The 24,814-nt window shown below is 38.6% G+C and overlaps 1 protein-coding gene across 3 annotated transcripts in view; it reads left to right on the forward strand.

Annotated features, from left to right (window-relative positions):
- ttbk1b (tau tubulin kinase 1b) overlaps positions 1 to 24,538 on the forward strand; it is a 33,604-nt gene extending 9,066 nt beyond the window's left edge. Inside the window, exons 2-11 of one of the 3 annotated variants that reach the window (XM_066671229.1) lie at positions 914 to 945; positions 1,436 to 1,501; positions 2,830 to 2,922; positions 3,037 to 3,162; positions 3,711 to 3,865; positions 5,535 to 5,742; positions 6,484 to 6,662; positions 7,136 to 7,634; positions 18,243 to 19,729; positions 20,460 to 24,538. In XM_066671229.1, coding sequence (XP_066527326.1) covers positions 934 to 945; positions 1,436 to 1,501; positions 2,830 to 2,922; positions 3,037 to 3,162; positions 3,711 to 3,865; positions 5,535 to 5,742; positions 6,484 to 6,662; positions 7,136 to 7,634; positions 18,243 to 19,729; positions 20,460 to 20,874 — 3,240 coding nt within the window. In that variant the 5' untranslated portion in view covers positions 914 to 933 and the 3' untranslated portion in view covers positions 20,875 to 24,538. The remainder of the gene's footprint in view (positions 1 to 913; positions 946 to 1,435; positions 1,502 to 2,829; positions 2,923 to 3,036; positions 3,163 to 3,710; positions 3,866 to 5,534; positions 5,743 to 6,483; positions 6,663 to 7,135; positions 7,635 to 18,242; positions 19,730 to 20,459) is intronic. The other 2 variants (XM_066671212.1, XM_066671219.1) reach the window with 2 other exon arrangements.
- Positions 24,539 to 24,814: the final 276 nt, after the last annotated feature.

Raw genomic sequence — 24,814 nt, forward strand, 5'->3', positions numbered from 1 at the left:
TTTTCTGTTTTGAGGCTGTGGAACATTTGATATGTTATGTTTTTTTTTTTCCAAAAATATGTTTTAATTAGATCATAGAGAGTCATTTTCTTTCAGCAAAGCTGTACAGCTCTCTGCTTAATATTCATTTGCATGTTTTGGGTTTAGAATCCACTTTAATCACTGCATAGGAGCCATATGGGAGTCAGCTCATGTCCGTAAGGAGAATATATAGTGCAGAGAAGATGATACATTTAAATAATGTATGTCCAAGTTGTAGAGGTTATGACTGGAAGATAAATGTTTTGTAAAATAGAAGTATCTTTGTGTGTTTTTGTCTAAGCAATTTATTTATGGGTCTTGGCATAACGGAAGCGTTTTCATTATTTTTGCTGACTCAGTTGGCTTCTATCGATTAAAGCCTGGCAGGTCAGCATCGCAAACGCCCACAGATTCTCCTGCATACATGCACACACGTCCAAACACACACACACACACACGCAAACATGTCTTTATGTCTTTATATTTATATGTTGTTTTGAACAGTGCATTCAATGGAGCGTTGACATTTGAGAGCAAGATTTTTTCAGTTATGCTTTGTATTTCTATGTTTTTATCTATATTTGTTTGGTTTTCTTGTGTAATTTGTTTTTTAATAATTTTGAAAGTAATTTCTCATTAAAGTGCATGTGTGTGTGGGTGTGTGAGTTTTAATAGATATATGCTGCTTGAGAAATTTAACACTGAGCATACTACATTCATTTTACTTTGAAAACTGTCTTGACTGGGGTTTTAAATGAAATATACACTAACTTTGAGATATTGCTTAAAGTCATTTCATCATTGTGATCATTATTACATTTTATTTTCTGATTTTCGTGTGTTCATGTTGTTTGTTTTTGACGGTGTTCAACATTTTTCTTATGTTTTGCAGTTCCTTTTTGTTGGAAGCGCATGCTTTTCCCCGTAAGATACTTTTCCCCATTTCTATAGCAAGATTCATTGTGCGTGTTTAACTGCCTTGTTTCTGGAACGAGTGGCCAAAACCAGATACCATTCTGCTGCTTTTTGGTCTTGGTTAAGGCCCTGTATAACCATTTATTTCCCTAGCATTTACAGTTATTCCTTCCTGTCAGTTCCATAATATTCAATAATATCATTATCAAAGAAATTTTATTTTAGAAATTCTACTAAATAGGTATATTCGTAGTGTTGATTTTATGTTTTTCTGACTTTTTTTCAGTCAGATGTTAGCATCCAGAATGATAAACCAAAGAATATGCCATTAATGCTGTTAAATTTTCCAGTGAATAAGAGTTACAACTTCACATTTCCCTACTTTCCATTCCCCTGATTAACTTCTTTATTTGTATGTTAGTTATTGTTGATTTATTTTATTTTAATGACTAACTTGCTACTTTTAGTGGTTTTAAAACTGATAATAATTTTTTTTTAGCCTAGAACGGTGGCAGGATTTCGAGGAACTGTACGATATGCTTCTGTCAACGCTCACAAAAACAAAGTGAGTAGCATTTCCACAATAATCAACAAAAGCACTCAAATGAGTAACTTAATTTACTATAGTAATAAGATGTAATCTTTGTCTATTTTTCATTTGGAAATTAAGCTTGATTATGGTTATCATTAAACGTCATAGTTCTATTGTTATTTTTTTATTTTACTCTTTTTTATATATTTACTCTATAAAACATTACGCAAAAAAACTTCACTGAGGGATAAGGTAATAACTGACAAACTTTTTTTTTTTATTATTATTTAAAATTTTACTAGATCCTACGATAGTATTGGTTCACCATGATGCTTGTCAGTGCAAACATTTGTAGGTTAATATAATAAAACTTCCTCCAAGCATGTTGAACCCCAGTGATGTTTTGACATGGTGGCCTTTAAATGTCTTTGGGAGAAATTTGTGGGGGGGATTAGGGCTCTCAATATTAATGAGTCAATCAATCAATCAATTAGTCAATCAGTCAACCATTATTTAGAAGGTAGATTACATTTTATTTGGGCTGAGATCTGTTTTAATAGTAAATCCCATTTCTTATCCGTTGTTTTCGGTTGTCATCTGGGTCAATTGTAGTGGTTAAAATATTCCTATACAAAACAGGACAATCATGAATCTAATAGCTCATCAGAAGACAAGTAAAAAAATAATAGCACTTCATTACCAGGGTACTAACAGTGCTCTGTAGGCAACTCTGCCAGTCTGCAGTGATATTGGAGGTTTCTATTTAGGGCATCATATGCCTTCAGAAGCTTTCAACACTTATATCACCCACTGAATTCAGTTTCTTATTTTGCACCTTTTTCTTAGAACTTTCCTGTTCCTCCTTAAATATTGCATTAGCATCAAGCCCCAGACTGTAACTGCTTCACTATTTAAGGTGGAACTGGAAATGTACTAACTACAGAGACATCAGCATACTACTAGTGATTAATACTCGTAGTCTTAATACATTAAACTAAGGTAAAATAATGGTAATCATAGGTTTTTAAAGAGAACACTGACATCTGTGGGTTTCTTTGTTCACTTGCTCAGCGGCTTTGCTTTGAAGTGTGCCTCAAAAATCTCAATATCAAGGGCTATAAAGCCCTCTATTCTAACAAGAATGGGGACACCCTACTGCTTGGCAAAACAAAGGAGTAGGGGCTAGTGGTGCAATGGGATTCACCCAAAATCCCATAACTAACTCTTACTGTCTTACTCCTCTATTCATTTCAATTGATCACAGAAAATTGTGTGATGGGTGAAACATGTTTTAATCAATACGCAGACCTAAAAAGTACAAATAAAAATGCTGAATATTAAACCTTAGTTGGTTTTGACAGGAGATGGGTCGTCATGACGATTTATGGTCTTTGTTCTACATGTTGGTGGAGTTTACTGTTGGACAGCTGCCATGGCGAAAGATTAAAGACAAGGTAAATGTAAAGCCTAGGACAAAATACCACTGGAATAAAATGCAGGATCTTGGTAAATAAACTGCTGAATGATAAATGTGTTCTGATTTGTGAATGTTTTTACCTGTTTAATAGGAGCAGGTGGGCCAGATTAAAGAACGCTATGAGCACAAAATGCTGCTGAAACACATGCCATCAGAGTTTTGTATCTTCCTGGACCATGTGCTAGGCCTTGATTACTATACCAAACCCGATTACCAGGTAAATCCGCACCATTCAGAGCTCTCCTTTATTCTCTCACCAAGTAGAGAAATGTCTAACGTATCAAGCTATACACATTCTGAATACTGTGAAAAGAGTGTATCTTTAAACTGGATGTTTAGATCATCAAAATTCAAAAAGAATAACATTTGTACATCATATAGACTCTTGAAAAAAGATGGAAATCAAATGTTCAAAATATTCACAACAAGTCAGCGTGCGTGTGTGTGTCTATTAGGTAGCAGAACAGAATTGGGCAGCAAGAACAGAAACAGTGATGCTTCACATTTTTGAAAGTATGCATGTGTAAAATTTGTGGAAATTTCAGGTGAAAAATCAGGTGAAATTTGCAATAAGGAGGCTAAGGAGAAAAAACAAACAAACAAACAAAAAAACTTGTAATTTGACCAGTATATTAAATGAATGAAACTTAACACAACCTATACCCAAATAGTAATACCCCTACCCCTCTCTCTCTCTGTGTCTCCCTCTCTCTCTGTCTCTCTCTCTCTCTCACTCTCTCTCTCTCTCTCTCTCTCTCTCTATAGTTGTTAATGTCTGTATTTGAGAACAGTATGAAGGAGAGAGAGATAACGGAAAACGAGCCGTTTGATTGGGAGAAGGCAGGAACTGATTCTTTATCCTCAAACAGCACGGCCACACCTCCTCACCAAAACACTCGTCAGACTGCAGCTATAGTTGGGTAAGTACAAGTGGAATATGGACTTTTATTTTTATTGAGTTAAAGCAATGTTTCAAATTGTGTCCAATTGTGTTTAGACATCTTTTTCTATAGAGTGAATTCTGTTCATTTAAGACATGGCTACTCGTACAGGAATCTTGGGCCTCCAAGTGTAACTGTTCCAGTAGCTTTTCCACAAAGACACGGTTCAGCAGGGATTGCTTACAAACAGGGTTGTCCCTGTTTTTCTCAGCATGGTTAGCTAACCATACTTGGGGCCACAGAAATGCTCAGTGCAAGAGTTTAATGACATAGGCACCTGCTGTTTGGATCCACACTTATGTCACCATTGTGGTGTCTTTAAGATATTTTTATGTTTTTATTTATTGTGCATTTCACAAGTTAGCATGATAACTGTGCTACGGCTTCAAAATCAGGGCAGGAATATAGCAGAAATTCAGCAACAACAAATATTACATAATTATTACAAGATGCTCTTCTTGCTGTCTTAGTTATCATTTAGCCCCGCAGTGGAAAAGAGGCCTTAGACATCCACTTAAAACATGTCTGTAGAGCTGATGGTCCAGAAAGGTCAGATGAGCGAAACAAATTAGCAGGTGTTTTTTGGTACATTCATCCTTAAAGCAGTTTTCACTCTGGACTTTACTTTGATTTTTAAGTTGCTATTTGTCCATTTACTTAGCAGCAGTTGAGGAGGACAAGTTGACATATTCATTTCCTGCTGAGTGATGATGTCATTGGTGTCATGGAAACTGATTTAAAAGCTTCATGTTTGCACTGCAAGAAACAAAATTAGAAAGTTAAAATTTAGACAGATTGTGAGGAGAGGCCAGGAATAAGAAAATGTTGGATGTAGAATTATGGCAAAAACCTTGTGCCACAGTATGGCTGTCATTTAAATTTCAGTCTCACAAACCTGATTCAGGATGAAAACATCAGTTTGAAATCTTTCAGAATTTTCCTTTGATTGATATCTATAGCATCTCATTATGACCTTCTTCAAGCTGCATTCTGTCTTGATCCACAGCCAAAAGAACAAACCAAGCTCAATAACCCAATTTACATTCAGATGTGCTCTTCTTTCCTGTCTGCTTGTCCAGAGAGGGAATATTAATTGGAGACTCAACCTCTGTTTGCCAGTTAAAAAAAAAACTGCAAAGTCCTAACAGTCAGAAATTTAAATTCCATGGACAAAAACAGCCTGTTAAAGAACTGTAAAGAATATGCAACATGTAAGCTAGGTAGTATAGACTCAAAAGGCTATAGTATTTATGAGATTATACATTGTAATCATACATTGTGGTGTTTATTCTTTGTCTTTTACTTTTTGCATTAAAAAAGTAATTTATATTGGTTCATTACAGCTTTATTACATTTATTTATTGACGTTTATTCGTGATGCTTTTTTGGTCTTTATAAGATTATTTTGAATAATCAAAATAATGATTATGTTGGTGGAGGCAAAAAATATTCAAATGCCTGGTTCGTATCTTGGAAAGTTCGTTAGTATGGGCGTTCGTTAGTAGAGGTTCCACTGTATATTCATTACAATAATTCATGCTATAATATTTCATTACGGTCAGCTACAGATTGTACTGTAATCTCACCCGTTTTGGAGTACTTGTATTGTGTTTAGTTTATTGGAAGTTATTTCTCCTGTTTGTCTCAGGGTTTTGAATGTGACCCCAGTTCCTGGAGAGTTGCCAAGGGAAAACACAGATGACGTTCTGCAGGATGAGCACTTAAGTGACCAGGAGAATGCCCCACCTGTCCCTTTACCCATCAGGCCCTGCGAGGCTGCTCTGGTGCATCCTGGCGTTGAGGTGTGGGATGACACTGATTTCAACCGCAACAAACTCAGGATCAGTATCAGTAAGGTATGATATTAGTCCTAAATCGTTATAACTGAAAGGAACAGTAGAAAATACATGTCCAATGTCCAATAATAAAAATTATATATGATACTTTTACTACATCATTTTATAATTTAATAGATTTTTTTCAGTCACATACAGCTAGCTATATTTCTCAAGCATATGGTGTACTAATATTTAGGGTTAATATATATTTCTTATTCAATACCACACTGACCATGTCATATTACTGTTTCACTTGTGCAGGTATTTTTTTAATGATGGAAACTCAATCACAGTTGCATTATATAGCAATTTATATGTGGATTACATTATTGGCTTTTTGGGGCGGCACGGTGGTGCAGCAGGTAGTGTCGCAGTCACACAGCTCCAGGGGCCTGGAGGTTTTGGGTTCGATTCCCGCTCCAGGTGACTGTCTGTGAGGAGTTGGTGTGTTCTCCCTGTGTCTGTGTGGGTTTCCTCCGGGCGCTCCAGTTTCCTCCCACAGTCCAAAAAACACACGTTGGTAGGTGGACTGGCAACACAAAAGTGTCCGTAGGTGTGAGTGAATGTGTATGTGTGTCTGTGTTGCCCTGTGAAGGACTGGTGCCCCCTCCAGTGTGTAATTCCTGCCTTGCGCCCAATGATTCCAGGTAGCCTCTGGGCCCACCGCGACCCTGAATTGGAAAAGCGGTTACACATAATGAATGAATCAATGAATAATGAATGAATGATTTATTGGCGTCCCCTCTCTTACACTCTCAGACCCAGGTAACTGCAGAAGAAGAGGAACAGGCTGGAGGTGGGCGTCCTGTTTCCCCTAGAGGAGCTGAGCCTGAATCCCCTGGGGCTCATGCTCGGCCAGTGAGATACCGCAGAGTCAACAGCCCAGAGTCTGACCGCCTTTCTGGAGCAGAAGGCAGGGGAGATGGCTGTGACAAACGGTGAGAAGTGTGTGTGTGTGTGTGTGTGTGTTTGTGTGTGTTTCTTTTAACTATCTGATACTTAGGAATAGTCCAAAGTTCACCAAAGCCATAAAAGGAGAGTTCCACTTCATTCTTTGCATTAAAACTTGCATTCAAAAACTTCTGGTACTACTGTTGCCAGAACCAATCATCCAGTATCAGTACCTGACCTCAATAATGTTGCATATTGGATGTGTAGTGGCTGTTATTGCTGTAAGGGTGCAAACTGCTTTTAAATGCTCTTCATTTAAAGATTTGTATTTTGTCATTATAATATTAAAATTTTTACACCTTGTGGCAATATTTGGGTATTTTTGTGAATTTTTTTGGCCTTTTTCATTCAGGTTTTTAATGTACATTTTCATTATTCTCACAGTGCTGTTGGATGGGAATCCCACTATTGATAAAGCAGTTATACTCACTGTAGTTTTATTTATTGTGTTTGGTTACAGTTCCCGTTTGGACATGCTGGGATCTCCATCCCGTCACGTCTATTCATCACAGCCAGCCCAGATGCTGTCTTTGGACACTGGTCAGGTTGAGCGGCAGGCTGCAGGACGCCATGATGTTTCAGGTGATGGAGACCAGGAGGCACACAGTAACGCCTTCATCCGTTCCGTGCCCCTCGCTGAGGAAGAGGACTTCGACAGTAGGGAGTGGGTTATCATTGACAAGGAGACAGAGCTAAGGGACTTTCACCCAGGGGCGGAGCCCACCACATCGGGTACCACAGATGAAGAACCAGAGGAACTCCGCCCCCTGGAGGACCATGAGGAGAGAAGGAGGCGAGGAGGAGGAGAGGCTGTGGTCCGGCCCAAAACCCACCGTGGGATGATGGGATTGGCTGGGGATGAAGGGGCAGGGCCAAGCAATGCCCATTCACCTGGTCACACGCTACCACACTCCAGCCCACACAGAAGAGAATCTGAGCCTTTCGGACCACACAGACAGGTAAGAAAACACCTTTGCGTGTGGGTGTGGGTTAACTGATTTGTTTTATGTATTGTGTTCTTGGATTAAAGAAATAGTTTGGCAAAAAAAAAAAAAAATTTGTTCAGATTTGCACTGAGGCTCCAAAGCTATTGTAATGAATGTCCAAACAATTTTAATAATTTTTTCCCTAATTTAGCTGACAAAATACACCCAATAGTTAACTCAGCCTACATTCACACCAATCTGGTTGGCTGAAAGCTAACACATGCTTCCTTTGAGACATGTGAAGCCAATCATGCAATGTTTTGAACGGTCACTAAGACAACACCACAGCCTCTTCAGCATGTTTTGAGGAGAACCGCAACTGCCCAGATCTGTTGTATATTCTGCCTTCTCAGCAGAGTTCATCAGCTTCAGTGCAAAACCAATAAAGTTGGTTAAAATAAATTTATTTTTTGCCATTAACTATCACTTTAATTTATTCACTCATTCATAGAGAGATGAAAAGTTGGTTGTGAATGGGTGTATCAGCCTGTGTGATTGCGTCTGAGCTGTTTGATTGCTGAATGAGTGTGCTCAGTTCTCTTAGGCTTAGTGGTTTTGGTTTTTAATTTGTGCGTTTGTAATTGTTCACTTCAAAGCTTTGTAGTGTAAGGCATTTAAGAGGTTTCTGATTCTGTAGCTCTGCCTAAAATACAAAATGTGTAAAAAGTCACACAACAACTCAACAACATAGATTTTTCTCTGGTGTTGGCATTAATACTATTTTTTTTCTGTGTGGTTTATAAAATAAAGGTGAGATATTTATGTCCATATAAATAATTTTAGCTCATATAGATGGCGTTCTGTTTTGCTCCTGAAAAAGCATTTTTAAATTAGACCTAGGGCTGGACAATAATTCCATATCTATATAAATCACAATATAAAATATTTCTATAACAATGATTTTTAAACAGCATCTGTCACTGACTGACCTTCTTTACAAGGTGCTGCCTAGAAACTAGTTATTTCTGATACTTTATGGTGTGCAATGCAAATGCAGACGTTTCATTGTTCATGCACCATTTATATAAACATGAAATGAAATTGAATTCCCTAGAGCACCTGCATATTAGCTTAAATTCACTATGCTCAGTGCCAGGTATTGTCTATAAGGCTATAAAGCCCCTCAACTTTGGGCGGTGTATCAGTGGAACTGTGTTCTTTGTTGTGATACAGTACTATTCTGTACATTAACATAAGTTTGAGTGGTATTTGTGATTCAGGAATAATCATCCAACATAATTACCCAAACTTACTAACGTTCTTTGGTCTGAATGTCATCTTTCACTCAAATAAGTATATAAGCGAAGCAATGTTTGATGAGCAGTTGTCCAAAATTAATTGAATGTACGTGCTTTCTATTTCAAACGTATACTAGCTTGAAATATTATAAATTTTGTTGTTTAGGCTTTCATTTTCCTATACACTTTGCTCATATACGTGACTGTAGTACAGAGGCACAGCTATGTGCATAATATCTGAGATATGTTGCCTTACCATAATTGTATTAGTGTGGGTGTTTATGAATGTAAACATGTCTGTTGATGTATGTGTGTGATGGAGAGTGAATGCATTTACTTTGTTTGTGTGTGCGTTTTCGTTGCATGATTGTATGGATGCTCAGCCTCACTCTCTCCACTATCCACAGGTCAGGTTTATTTGCACATTTCATTGTCACACAGATGTCTGTCTGAAAAGCTCAGCTCCTTCAAAGCATCAGGTGTATGCTCACATTTTTCCTCACCTATCTCACAAGCAGAGCCAATAAATGTGTCATCATCATTTTGGAAGAGCATATCTGCATTATGTACAACAGATTGTACCTTTTAGAATATGTTTTGTGTGTTTGAGCTTCAGGAACACACGTGCACTTTTTTTTAGAGGCGAAACAGCTCATAGAATTGGTGATCTAGTACTGGTTTGAAACTCACTTACTCACTCATTCTCACTTACTCAATAATTAGCAGGCTAATATTCTCCACAAGGGGCGGAATTAGCAATCATAGTTTTTGATGCTTAATGAGAGCGGTGCTTCGCATCAATGACACTGTGTGTCCTTGTTATTTATTTATTTTTTCGCGCATTAGTCTTTTTTATCCCCCGCCTGATCCCTCCGCTCTTATTGGTCTCTTTCAGTTGGAGGAGGACAGGCCACACCCACAACACTCTTTCCCGAGGCCCGCCCATTTGAGAAGACTGGCATCGTATGTGTTCTCCTCCTCTACCATGGAGACGGAACCCTTCCCCCACGATCCCGCCCTCGGGGGGGCGGCCATTCAGCGCAGCCGCTCGGCTGAGAGCAGCCCCGCCCACCGCCACGCCCACCGCAGACACATGCCTGTGTTGCCAGGCAATCCCAGAGCTCGCCACTCCGTACTCAACCTCTCACGGCTACACATTCAGCAAATGTTGGCCAAACTCATGAACAAGACATGATTCTTAACATACACGTACACACACACAGACACACACACACACACGAATACACTAATGCACCCACACACACACACACACCCACACCCACACACAAAGTCCAGCTTTAAGGAAAGCAAATGCTCTGTTTTGCCCAAGGAGCAAACCAGTTTTTATCACAGATTGTGCAATAAACCTGGCCTGTGATTGTGAGATATGAGAGTGCACATATGAGCATGTGTGCATTTGTGTGTGAGTGTGTGTGTGTGTGTGTGTGTGTGTGTTGGTTGGATACAGACAGCCAGGCGAGCATCTGTTCCTTGAATACAGCTCCACAGTCGGCTGTGAAGACAAAACAGACGCCTGTTCTAAAAATATAAAACCACAGAGACACTGTACAATTGTATTTCACCTCCTTTATAGATGCAAAAAGATAATGTTTTTAAATAATGGATGATTTTAAGAGCAAATACATACAGTCACATCTCTTGGCATTACAATGACTATTCTAAATTTTGTCTTTGTCTTCATCATCATCATTGTCACAACCACAAATGCCACCAAATGAAGGAGGGTTATAGTGACTGAATAGAATATTGATATTGATATGATATTAGGAATGTAAAACAGAATTAGGCAGATCACTACCTGAAGGAATTTGCATGTTGTGTGTAGACCACAGTAGCAATGAGCTGGATTCAGGTATCTTTTTTTTCAGTCTTCGGTAATATGCAGTGCAGTATCCATGTGTCCATGTGAGTTGGGAGATAATGGTGGGGGGGGGGGGAGTGCTGAGAATTTGAGAGAACCAGAGCTGGAAGGTGTCACTGCTTTGTGTTTGTTTGAATTGTGCTCTCAAGTGTATGTGTGTGTTTTGGTGGGTGATATGACAATCCTTATTTTCTTAAAGTAGAGCGCAAAACACTTTTGCACACATATTATGAATTATAAAATGAAACACATGGCACTGGCCATGGTGTCATTAGGGTTTTCTATCTACATCTTCAGTACTGACTGATATTATCATCCAGCCGGACCATGTCAGGCCCTAATCTGTTCAAATGGAAAAAAAGAACATTAGTGTGATGATATTTTAATATCACCCACCCTCGCTGTGTGTGTGTGTGTGTGTGTGCGCACGTGTGTTTCATGTTACTGGAGGACAGCAGAAGGACAGTGTTTGCACAGTAAGCTCTTCTCCCAGCTCTGCACTCATGCATCACTGTAACGACCCCAGCACCAATTACCCTCGCCAAACCTGCCCCCTGTTCAGCCCCTTCATGGGAAGGATGGATGAGTGTCCTGAGCTAGGGTGACAGAATGCACATAAACAGGATGCTCCCTCCATATGGGCAAGCAGTGCTTTATAGAGAAAAGGACAGCAACTCATCATTCAACACGTAATGCCAGTATCAGTGAATGGGGCTGATGTATGATGGTTGAACGTATTTTGTGGGACCTATCCAACTCCAATATTTTAATTGCAATTTAAAGATCAAACAAGCATTGTTTTAGTACAGAGTCTCTGATAAATCCAGGTCACTAGACGTTGGTATAACCACTGTTTCGTAATGAGCAATGCAGTTGGCCAAGGCTCTTATGATATCACAGTCGAAAAAGGTGCAATATTTTCTTCATGATAACAAGTTATCTCAATGACAATATTGGTTCACCAGCTCTGCGTTGTTTGGTTAATTTCCCATTTTATCGTTCAGCCCTAGTTTATTGCTTGTTGAAAGTATATATAGAGGGTCGTGGTTAATGGCATTTTCAGTACCTCATGTAGTAATATATTCATCCACTGTTGAAGGTGGAGTTAGAACCTGGTATGAAGACTGCAATGTGTGTATCTGTGTTACATTGAGGGCTGCTAGAACATCACAACATGTCTTCCTAGATAAGAACTATGTATGTTGCGGAAAGGTTTATTTGTTTTGTTATGGGTTTTTTGTTAGTTTGTTTGTTTTTAGATTTGTCAGTGGTATCCCTTTTCCATTTCCTTGAAACATGCATTCACTTGTCTGCTTTTAATGAAATGCTTTTTTAATTGGACTGCACAGGGAAACAAAGTTTGCATGGTAGCTTATTATGCAAAAGTTTGCTGCTGGACAAGTAACATGTTTGTTGATTTTCTATTTTCTTAAATTAAAATATTCACGGGAGTTTGACCTCCTTTGCTGTTTTCTCAGCTTGTACTCTTCTGGGAAGGCATTTGGGAACATCTGATAGCAGGAGTATTAAGAAATGATGTTGGATGATTAATTTGATCACTCTAACTCAAATTTCATGTAAACATTTGTACTTAGAAAATCAACAAACGGATGTCGTGTTAAAACTTTTGCATACCACTGTGTTTGCCAGTAACAGAACACAGGATAAGCATAAGCCGTGAAGTGTGTCAGTAGTTACAGTTCAAATGGAATATATTAATAAGAATAATAATGGTATTATTATTAATAATAATAATAATAATAATAATAGTAATAATAGGTGGGTTTTAAATCCTTCTATCTGTTGAGGATCTTATGAGACTTTGCCGGAGTCTAAAGAAATGCTGCTCAAACTCAACAGAAGATGTACTGTTGGAAACTGGAGAATATGAATATATGAACATGTGGAATATATGGAATCCATATATAACAATATGTATTGAAGGGCAATAGATGTGAAGGCAATAGCTGTTTTCCTGCATATGTTACTTGCATATTTTTGTATTGATTGTGAAAAGAAATATGCACATTCTCATACTTGACTAAATGTTTCCATTAAGCAAATGATTGTGTGTGTATATATATATATATACATATACATATGTGCGTGTGTGTGTGTGTGTGTTTTGCTTGATTATTTCATCAGCTTATTGGGTAACATCTGTGAATGAAAAAAGTTATTTATTAATGAATCTAGCTCTTAATATACAGCTCTACACTACATGTCTACAGTTTAAGATGGCACTGCAATTGTGCAATATTGTTTTCACAATAGAGCTTAAGCCTGGACCTAGACTAGCCTTTGACCACATGGCTTGATCACATGGTGCTGTAAATATTAATAACACTTTTACTTAAAGGAGATGCAAAGAACCTATGAGTGAGTTGCATGATGAGAAACAAACATTTGGTTTCCAGTTGGGATGCACTGTAATAAAAATTCCTGTTTGAAAATTAAATTCAGGACAGAACAAACAAAAAACAAACAAACAAAAACTAAGAAACAAACTAAAATAACTGACACTAATAAACATGATGCATTATTATAGTGCATTTTATAGTCAGCTTTTTAATGTCATAATCTATTCCACCTTAAATGGAGCACCAGTTATGTCCTGGTGCCTTAGCTTATTAAAATAATTTTGTGGTCCTCCTTGAATGGGTCAACAGTTATATTTTGGACCCACTCCCCCATCATGCAGTTACATTCTGCTACCATTCCAACTTAAATTGTGCAGCCATTTTGGCATGTAGACAAGAGAACAGATTTGCTGCACCAGTTGTTATTTTTATGGCCAAAATTGCAGTGCATTCCTTAAAAAAAACAGTAATCTGCAGTATGATACAGATGTGACAAGTGGGGATTGGTTTGAAAATAGTTCTGGAAACCTGCATTTAGGTTCTTTGTACAAAAGCAATCTCAGAAGTTTAAAAGGTTTTTAGCTGTTTTCACAAGTGTGCACATGCTGCTTTTAGTGTTTTTAAATGCAGTTTACATCAATCTACTGTTTACATTGTAAATCACAAGATGACCTACTTATGTCTTTAAGGTGTTTAAAGAAAGGATAATTGATGTAATTGGTCCATGGCATAATGAGTGCAGCATGTAGCCTGCTGTTTAAACAAAAGAAGGCTTAGTGTAATTCCTTGGCCAAATGTCTTCCTAAAGACTTGGGTGTTTCAGAGTGAATTTCTTTTGCTGTTGTCCCCTTGTTTTTGTCAAAGTCCAAAGGCCAAGGTCAATTATGTCACAGCAGACAGTTTTAGCTAATAATATTGAGTTGGTTAAGGCTCTTTTCTTGTTAACTCATGACTCAACTTGGACTTGCATCTCAGTGACTTATGACTTAACTTGGATTTGCATTCATGTGACACATGGCTTGCCGTGGACTCACATGAATATTTCTGCTCTGAGCCCATTAATAATGCTAATGCAACAGTATTTAGTGTGAGAATATTACTATGCTTTGACCCCTTGTTACCATTTAGCTTTTCTTTTGGCTAAATAATTTGAAACTTGCAACAATGAATTTGAATTAAGTTCTTTGCCCACTGAATTATTGCATTATCTGTAGGCAGGTCCATTCTTGAGCAGCCATCTTGCATCTTGACATAATTACAAAGTGAAGTGTACAAGCTTTGGAGACTTATTAGTTTATATCCAAAAGTTTATTTATCATATACGAATTATATGAGTTCAATCATTCACTGTCATTGAGCTCTGTGAATTTATGTTGGTTTGACTAATTGGACACATTTACTGTGATTTAACAGAGCAAATAGTCATATTTAAGCATTAAGGTGTAGCAAATAATATTTAGAAGCATGATAAATGATTAAATTATTTTTTACCTCATGCAGCTCACAATATGAGAAGTTTGAGCAGTTTATGCTCCATAGAGCAGGTCTCCTTTAAGAGTTTAAATTAATGTCATTCATTGACCCCATTTCCTCTTGGGCACTTCATGTGACTAATATCTTGGTTGTGTTTTGATATTATTTGAGCCACATGCATTTTCACTGGTAGTCAAATGTGTCTGTGTTTAGTCGGGTGGAAATCCAATTGTGTGGGATGGAATGTGCAAATCTGTTCATTAAGTAGCAGCAAGTTGTTCATTCATTTACCCTCTTTGTTTGATGTGCTAAAGATGGTTTCTTTTGGAATCTTCTCCACAATTCACATCCTGGCAGACACAGATCACTTGCCCAGTGACGTGTGAGCATGGGAAGGAGTTTTGGTATTACCAGGATGAGTTTAGAATATTGAATACATCTTAGAAAAATGGATACATTTACATTGTTATAGCATGTGGCTCAAATGCATCTCAGACCACCTCCTAAATTGATTTGAGTGATTGGATTTGTATCTCTTTTTTAATTAATCCTGAGTGTGTTTACATTTTCTTTTTTATTTGGCTTGGCCTTATACAGATATAATCCTGATACTCAAGACGGATGAAGTGACCAGTTGTAAAAGGAGTAACTGTTCATGGAGTTAAAGCGTGTAATGTTTCTGTAAATAACAGTCGTTGAATATAGTGACTGTAAATTTCCATTCTCATATTATGTATCATTTCATGTTTCGCCAATTTATAAAGCCCTGTTGAAACAGGCTCCATATCATTTTATCTATAACCCCTACTTCACTCAGCTCAGAAAATACCATAAAACGTACCAAGCCATCTTCCTACACCAGGCTGCTCTCATTTGAATTTGAAGTTTGTTATAGCCCTTCAGGGACTAAGGCGCATAGCCAAAAGGTGTCTAGTGATAGTTCCGGACAGTGAGAGAATGGGACAGTTTATTTTTTTTTTCTATGACCAAATTTCTGATGACCAGCTCCCATGTTCTCCATTATGAAGATAAATTTCCCCTTTAAAAATGTGTTAAGATGAAGTTGAATAATGTGGGATATGCAAACCCAGTTTCCAGGATAAAAAGGCTAGTATATTTTGTAAAATGCAAAGAAAATATAATTTGTTATTTGTTCATCCTCTTGAACATTTCCATAATTGACAAAAGTACAAAAAATATTTCCAATGTTTTCTCAGACATTAACATAACTATATTTTTCAAATCAAACAAAAAACATATTTAGTAATAAATGCCTGCAACACACTTAAAAAATGCTGGTACAGAGGTGACAAATTACTCCTGAGCCCATGTGGCTTTATTATCACAGTAGCATGACCAATTTGTCATGCAGTGTCATCTGAGGGCTCGAAGGTCAAGTATATTCAAAAGTGTTATCTGTGCTTGCCCTAAACTGACAGAGATTTCTCCAGATTCTTTTCACATATTATGTAGTGTAGATGGTGAAAGACCTAAACTCTCATGTTGAGAAATGCTTTTTTTTTTAACTGTTTAACACTCCTGGCCATCTCTGCCTACAAAGACTGAAGTGAATTTTCCTTTCATACACAATCATGATACCCTCACCTCCTCTGTCAGTTCACCTGCTTATTTTGAATGTATGTTGAATATTCTATACATTTTTCATGTTTTATTTCTCTGTCCCAACTTATATAAAGTGTGTTATATACAGCACATTCTACATTTTAATTTCTATAAAAATGTTGGTCAGCTAAAACACTGGAAATCTTTTCTTGTGTATGTGTCAGTTCAAATAAATGTTCAAGAGAATTAACAAATCACATATTATTGATTATATTATATTTTACATAATATCTCCACTTTTAGTACACTGGGTTTGTAGTTTTTATTTTAGGGTTCAAAGATGTTGAGGTCCAGTGACAAAACAGGATGGACTGTCCAGTACTATGGCTGTCCAGAACTAGAGCCGAACACCTAAGACCCTCAGATTTAAACTCAGAAAAAAATGGATCTGCAGAGAATCCAAGCATTCCAGGTGCTACTCGCGTTCAGTTAACACAAATGTAACAGATATCAACAGAGTGGAGTTTTAAACGGAGAGATATAAAAAAGAACATTCCATCTAGAGTATAAGATGGTTTATAAATGAATGACTTTTGCTGAGATATAAATTTACATGGAGTAATATTACATAATGAACTGTATCTAATAAAATACTATAACGTTTTAAATATAGACTTAAAGTATTCAGTGTTATTAAAATGTGATAGTCACACTGGCAGTGACTTAATGATATTATCCCAACAGATGTCCTAAAATGTTTGGAAAAAATCTGACCCCTGACTCATTACATCTGTGAATAGCAAAGTAGGCATTAGAATGGAAACGGAGAGGTTTAGGAGCATAACTGAGTGTTGTTGTTTTTTTAATGCAATAACGACTGTATTATACACTTGTAATATAAAGCATGTATTTTAAGCTTTTTATAATAAAATGGACTCTTCAGAAATCATTGAACATGCTGCTAGACAAACTCATCTTAATGTCCTGCTGGCTTCGTCTGCTTTCGCGCTGTAAATACATGCTGGCTCAGCACTGTCTTTAAGGCTACACTTGAAATCACAAATGGGCTAATTCTTTAATTTTTTTTTTTTTAAATGAAGAACAACAAGAGAGAGAAAATACTACACTGTAAAATAGACTGTGGTGCCTTTTTAAATATGTATGTCATCCTTTTAAGACAATCCTGCAAAGCTTGTGTACAACCAAAACATGATTAAATGAGCTGAAGAATTACAGAAGCTGTGTCACTTGTTTTGTTGTTTAACCCTTGGTCATGTGTATTGAAACTGGAATCAGGATGTGCATGATATCAGATTCTTTTAATGTGTTTTAAATGTTAATGTATTGGTACATCCAGATATGTACAAAAGAATTATCTGGCATTGGAATGGGACCAAAATTCCCAAAAACCAACATTCGTTTTAAGTTCACTGTACTTGGCAAATATTTATGAACACAAAGGGCTTCATTATTATTATTATTATATATAATATGTTTTTATTGTTATTTGTGGGACGGCACAGTGGCGCTGCAGGATCCTGGTGTTGTGGGTTCAGTCCACACCCCAAATCCTCACGGTCTGTGAAATGTTTTGTGTGTTCTTACAATGTCTTTGTGGGTTTCCTTCCACTGTCCAAAAATACATATTTGCAGGTGGATTGGCTACTGAAAAGTGTCCATAGTTGTGAGTGTGTGTGTGACTATGAGTGAGTATGTGAAGTCCTGCTATAGACAGGCACCAAATCCAGGGTGTGTTCTCGCCTTGTGCCCTATGATTCCAGATAGGCTCTGTACCCAATGCAACTCAGAACAGGATAAAGTGGTTACAGAAAATGAATAGATTAATATTCTTCAAGGGAACGCTAACCAACAATAATACCTTGAGAAGTAATACGTCTTTTTCTTTCCTGTTAGGCAGGATATCTGTGGGACAAAAATGTATCATTAACCTGCTTAAAATATGGCTTTTAGTTTCCACCCACTCTCATTTTTACTTCAGTAAAGGTGAATCAGTGGGAGCTGAATAAATTAATGGACTAAAACCTTTTTTTTCTGCTTTTTTCAGGAGTCAGTGGAGATGGAGCCTTCTGCTCAGACAAGGCAAAAGCGTGTGGACTTCATGTCAGGTGTCTTGATGTTTGCCCCAAGCATGGATGCGGCTGGAGGGGGATCTGGGAGTGATGGAAGTCCCCGGAGTAGTGACGGAAGTCCCGAGGGTGCAGCTTCCACTCTTCTGGCCCCACCCCTCAAAGACCCAGAGCAGGAGGAAGGCTCCAGGACCCTGGTGCTCATCTCTGCCGGAAATGGAGCAGGTTCCCCTGGCAATGGGCTTATCTCCCCAGGTGATGGACAGGGGACACTAGCAGCACTCACACCTCAAGGTGAGCGTCCAGTGCCTGATGAATCTGAGCCCGGTACACTCTCATCTGTCCTCAAATCAGAGCCTAGGCCCATCATCATGACCACTGTGGCTGTGATCACTGGTGGCACCTCCTCATCACCTCCCTTCACCAAAGTGGAGCGCACCTTTGTGCACATCGCTGAAACAACACACTTGAATGTAATGACTGCCAGGCAGCAGCTTCCTGGGCTGGATGAAGAGCCCTCACTAGAAAGAGAGAGGGAGAAAGAGGAGGAGGAAAGGAAAGAAAGGAGTGAAAAGGAAGACAGAGAAAGCAGCCATGAAGAAATCATGCAAGAACGAGTGGTGGAGAGTCAGGTAGATGTTAGAGAGGGACAAGAAGAGCAGAAGGAGGTAGATGTCGGAGTGACTGAACCACAGAATGAAAAAATTGAAAAGGAAGAAGTGAGTATAAATGAGAAGGACATTGTCACTGTGGAAGTAGAGAGAGAGCAGAGGGGCAGTCTGGAAGAGAAGGAAAGAAAGGATGTGTTAATTGAGAAAGAAAGAGAAGAAGAGCAAGATGATCAACGTAGCTCTACAGATCAGGAGACCATACCAAAGCCCTTGGCTGAGTCACCAGATCAGCAAGAACCTTCTGTCATTAGACGAGGCGATATCTCCATGGAAACCAAAATAGAAGGTAAAGGGGAACAAGTTGAAGAGCAGAGACAGAGTCCAAAAGGGACATGTCAGTTACTTTCCAGTAACTTGAACAAGATGGAGCTGCAAGAGGAAGGGAAGACAGACAACAAAAAAGAAGAATCTTTACCCCGACCACAGAGGCGGAGTCGAATCCCTGTGCTCAAGTCAGAAGAGGAAACCGGTTCGGATCCGTCGTCTCAAAACAGCCAGGACCAATCGCAGAGGGCATACAAAACCCCGCGCCCACATTTGGCCCGACTTGTTTTAGAGAGAAAACAGTCCCACTTGCGTCCCCAATCCACATCCTCCCCCTCCCCCACACTCTCCACAACTGCTTCAGAGGAAGACACTCAACAATCAGATGATTCCGCCAGAGCAAGAGGAATTGATGGACGTATGAGGAGTCGGATCCCACGGCCAGCCACACACATCAAAAAGCTTTCCACCCAGTTAGTTACTGGGACTGCCCCTCGGACTCAGAGGTCTATCTCTTTTATTCAGCCCAGGTGAGTTCTCAATTGAGAATTTGATTATTCTGGCAAAGCCTCAATACACAGTGGTTCAGCTTGTATAAGGAAAACATTAAACAAAATAGGATGCTCTTAAGCATTCATTATCTGTAACCGCTTATTCAATTCAGGGTCGCGGTGGGTCCAGAGCCTACCTGGAATCATTGGGCGCAAGGCAGGAATACACCCTGGAGGGGACGCCAGCCCTTCACAGGGCAACACACACACACACACTTTTGAGTCGCCAATCCACCTACCAACGTGTGTCCCACGGGGAGAACACACCAACTCCTCACAGACAGTCACCAAGAGTGGGAATTGAACCCACAACCTCCAGGCCCCTGGAGCTGTGTGACTGCGACACTACCTGCTGCGCCACCATGCCGCCCTTGCTCTTAAGCAGCCACACAATAATCTAATCTAAGTTCACGGTGGCCAATGCCAAGTGTCCTGTAATAAAATCTGCTGCTGCAGCTTTTATTACCCTTTATTTAAGAATAAATGTTGGGTGAAATCAGGTGTCTAAAAAAAGTTTGGCCATATAGTGTGAAGCTTTTTCAAGCTCATTGGTGGACAGTAAGCTTCTATGTCTACTTAGCTAATATTTTCTAAACACATTTGTACAGTACCTGTGCCTTGGTTGATGAGGAGGGGAGTATGTAAATAAATGGTTGTATTTAGAAATAGAAATAATTTTTGATATCTTTTCTCTCTTTCACTCTTTCAGTTCTGTCAGCTCTGGGATACAGAAGTCCGCCAGCGAGCACGCAAGTATCCATCAGCAACAGCCCAGACCTCAGCTCCGCCCCTCCAAAACACTACCATCCTGTCCCCCAGCGTCAGGCCCCACCCCCTCGCCTTCAGCGGCTAGTCGGACAGCTCTGCGCAGTCTCTCCCGGGCCGCTGCATCTCCAAGCCCCCGCAGCATAAGCTCTTCCCCGCGCAGTTACTCCACCTCCCGCACAGATAGCCCCTCCCCACAGCGTCTCCGCCGGCAAGAAGCCCAGCAGCCACGCACAGTTCCATCACCGCAACCAAAACCGAAACCTCAGGACTCCACCCACAAAAAGAGCAAGGCACAGTCAATGGCCACGTCTCAGAAGGGCAAGAGAGATTCTGAGACCAAGTCCAAAGGCAGATAATCACTGTACAACACTCCCTGACCATGGGCATTACATCATTACACTGTCCACTACTTTCCAGCTTTATTACAAATGCCAGACAGGCCACTATAATCACTTACCAATTCATCTGGATGATTGTATGTAGAAGTTTGGGCACCTCTGGTCAAAGGGCATGCTTTTTTTATTTTCTAAATGGGGATTCTTATATCTTCAACAGATGCAATGGTTACTGCCTGTCTGCTTAATTTAAAGCCATAATTAAAGTATTAGCTGATGATAATATTTTTTAGTTAAAATAGTTTGGGTGGGATGGAGGATGGTAGTGGTTTTGTTGTGTTTGGTTTCATTCAGAAAATCCATGTTCGATGCCTGCTTTAAAAATCTAAAATCCGGCTTGTAACCAGAAGGTTGTTGGTTTGATTCCCAGTGCACGTAGGTCATGACTACAGTGCCCTCAAGCAAGGCACCTAAACCCCAAGTGCTCCCCGGGCACCATTGCTAGGGCTGCCCACCACTCCAGACATGCTCAAGTTTTAAGTATGAAGCTGACAAAATGAACCGTGGCTTTGCCACGCTTTGTTGTGATTGTTTGGCTGATTTAGCACGTAAGGCTGTTTTATGCTTCATTCGTCCACGGATTTGTGTGGAGGGGTGGTTCCGTTGAGCAGTGTTTTTTTTTTTTTAGCACTGGAGAGCGTGAATGTGGTTGGAGTAGGGTGTTGCCCTTTATTGATAGCTTACATTTAGCTAAAAAACAGAAATACGTACTCGATTAACAAATATACGAATAGCCAAATATTCAGGGACCGCCCTAGTGTTTAGTGATTCTGTGTAGCTTGATGTAATTATTGTTTAAAGTCAGAGGATTTGGTAGATTCCTGGACCACTTACTCCTATACATTTCCTCCAGACAGGTCTCCAAATCCAATCCCCAGAATTATTCAATGCAGCTTTAACTAATTGGATATAAAATGCAGATTTTATTTTTCTTTCAATATCAACAAAATTGAGCAAATAGATAGAACAAAATAGCAGAAAATTGACCTATTTATACATTTGTCCCCTTAAATAATAAAAAAACATGCCCTCTGACAAGGAGTGTTTGAACTTTTCCATCTGAATTATGTGTATATGTTTCCCTCAGTTTCTCAGACATGACCAAACATTATGTATGGATGTGCTCACTGTTCAGGATTACAGCAGCTGCTTAAAAACATCTGAAATGGACCACACGCACACAAACACCCACCATAATAGCAACATATTTGGAGGAAAATAACCCTTTCTTATGGTGTGTGTTGGACAGTAAAACACATGTAACATGCCTTAACAAAGCCTACAGATATAGTATCGCAGTCACGGTGACGCTTCCAGAAGACACACTGCAACAGCTTTACACTGGAAAAGATCACTTTAAAACATCAACTTAATCCAAAACGACACATTTTTCTAATGAGCTCAGCAACGCCAAAATGCTTAGAAGTGTACACACACACACACACACACACACACACACACACACACACACCACACACCACACACACACTCATCTAAAGAGCTTCTGTTCACTGAGTATGGCATTAAAATATGGCCAAATATTTTGAGAATTAAGAAATCAAAAATAACAGATTTACCTGCATTTGCTGGTTGTTCATCATTTTCCACAGAGAGGGAAACTTTATTTGGTGCTGTTGTGATATAGACACATATATCTTTTAACTGAAGCAAGTGATTAAGTCTTGATATAATGAAAGACTGTTCATCAATGTTAAATACAAAGTGGATACTTAAGCACAGAAATATTCTGTGTATGAAACAGATATATCAAAGTGCTCTCTTTTCTTGGCAATGGAAGCAGTTTTATCTTTACTTTCAAACTTTTGGCCTTATTTTGACACCATTATTAAAAGTGAATTCGATAAAAGTGAAGAACCTCCAGTACAGATTTGAAGAACCTCACCATTTTAAATTATTTCTAATAATATCATTCTCTGCTGATTTCTCCAGCAACAGACATTGTTATTTTCTTTCTATAATGTCCAGTTTTAGGTTGCAGTCTATCAGTGAACATGGCCTTTATTTAACTAGGATCAATCAAAATCATGTAACTCTGCCCACAGTTAATCCCTTCATGGACGGTACATTAAAGATATAAAAATACAGCATCTGCAAACATTCCACAACTGATCATAACTTCCAAACATTCAGAATATAACTAATTTATTTAAAATGTGTAGAATAAGGCAGAAATATATTACAATGGTGTGTACTAGGGTTTACATCAAATCCTATCTACAGCCTATTACTAATTAATATTTGCCTGTTTGAAGAATTTTAGACTATTGGAACTAATCCAAAACGTATGTAGACACTACATCAAGTTGTTGGACATATTCCTCATAATTTTGACCTTACAGTTTGTATTGCACATGCTGAAAACATAAATCTACATCTTCACTGGAATATGACAGTATTTATCCAAAAAACAATATTTGATGAACTGTAGACATTCCCAGGACGCCTTCCCTGTCCTTTACTCAGATACCTCCATCTGATTGGTTGTCTCATCTTTGCCCCTCTCTGATAGGCCCATTCATTACTGTGACCAGCACTGCTCTGTTGGCATGCCTTTGGATCTGCTCATTTTTGCTGTTTCTATAATCAAGTATTGAATATATGTAGATAATATAAGTAATTTTCAAGACAAATTTATATTTATTTTTGTTCTGTATGGAGGATCAAATGGATGTAATATAAAATGATGAATATAGTGTTACTTAACATTGTTTCCTTAGCTTTAGTTTGAAGTGCACTATGCTCATTACACATCAGTCCAATGTTGCAGAAAGGGATTCTAGGATCTAACATGACACAAACAGCTTCATGTTTACAAAAGTAGCTTAATGATGGGCAATCAGTTTACTGGTAACTGAAATATATATCCAAAAATCAACATTAAATATTCCGTGTTTGATTTGCTCAGATTTCAGCTAAAATGCCCCCATTTGTCTACGATTATATTCCCAGTGTTGGCGTGTAAAATTTAGATTGAAACAACTCCAGTTGAGCCTTTTATTACGATTAAAAATAACACAATTTACAGAATGATTAAACATGCCTGCTGTATCAGTGGTGGTCTTTTGCCCTAGGATCTGATGCAATGCAAATGTTTGTCCTTAAGTCAGAGAAGAGTGGAACAGATGTAAGTTAATGCTCTGACAGATGTAGGCTTTTGTTCTATTAACCTAAAAGGCGGTGCTTCTTATTGGACAGTTTCCTTTCTGCTGCAGAATTGTTGCATGCCGTATGTTATAAGGAAAATCCAGAGTTTCTGAAGATTTTCTCTTTCTTCTCTCTGACTACAATTATGAGAGGAAGTACTGGAATAATGGATAGTGCAATCAAACCAAGATAAAATCCAGAGAAAACTCCATGATAACTTGGAAGAGGAATGGATGGAGAAATCAAACCATGGCGATTCAAAACATGCAGAAGGCACCAAACACTTCCTCATCCCCAAGTATTGCTCTCTCCTTCGTGTGCCCACTGATGACAAAAGAACCTTGCATGACCTTGAGTTTAGTAATAACCAAATCATGATTGACCTAAATGCTTATTGGAATTTATCAACTTTTCTCACCGATTATTCAAATGATCAGCGATGCCAATCAATAAACAGAAGCCACATGAGAATTTTGATGAATGTCTTGTCTTTGTTTTTCTCATATATGAAGTGAACGATGTAGAAATCAAGCCTAAATCTATGGCTAAACATGGTCTACAGATCTGACCTTAAGGGTCTTGGGACAGAGTGTAGCATCAAGGTTGAATGAATATAGGAATTTCTTTTTAGTCTAGGCTTAATGTACATCTGTGAAAATAACCTTATAGGTACACTTAGAGTGCTTGTCAGTTACTGTAATTCACCTATAGCCGCCAGAAGTCACACTTCCAGAAA

This window comes from Hoplias malabaricus, chromosome 1 (assembly GCF_029633855.1).
Source record: "Hoplias malabaricus isolate fHopMal1 chromosome 1, fHopMal1.hap1, whole genome shotgun sequence".
Taxonomy (NCBI): domain Eukaryota; kingdom Metazoa; phylum Chordata; class Actinopteri; order Characiformes; family Erythrinidae; genus Hoplias; species Hoplias malabaricus.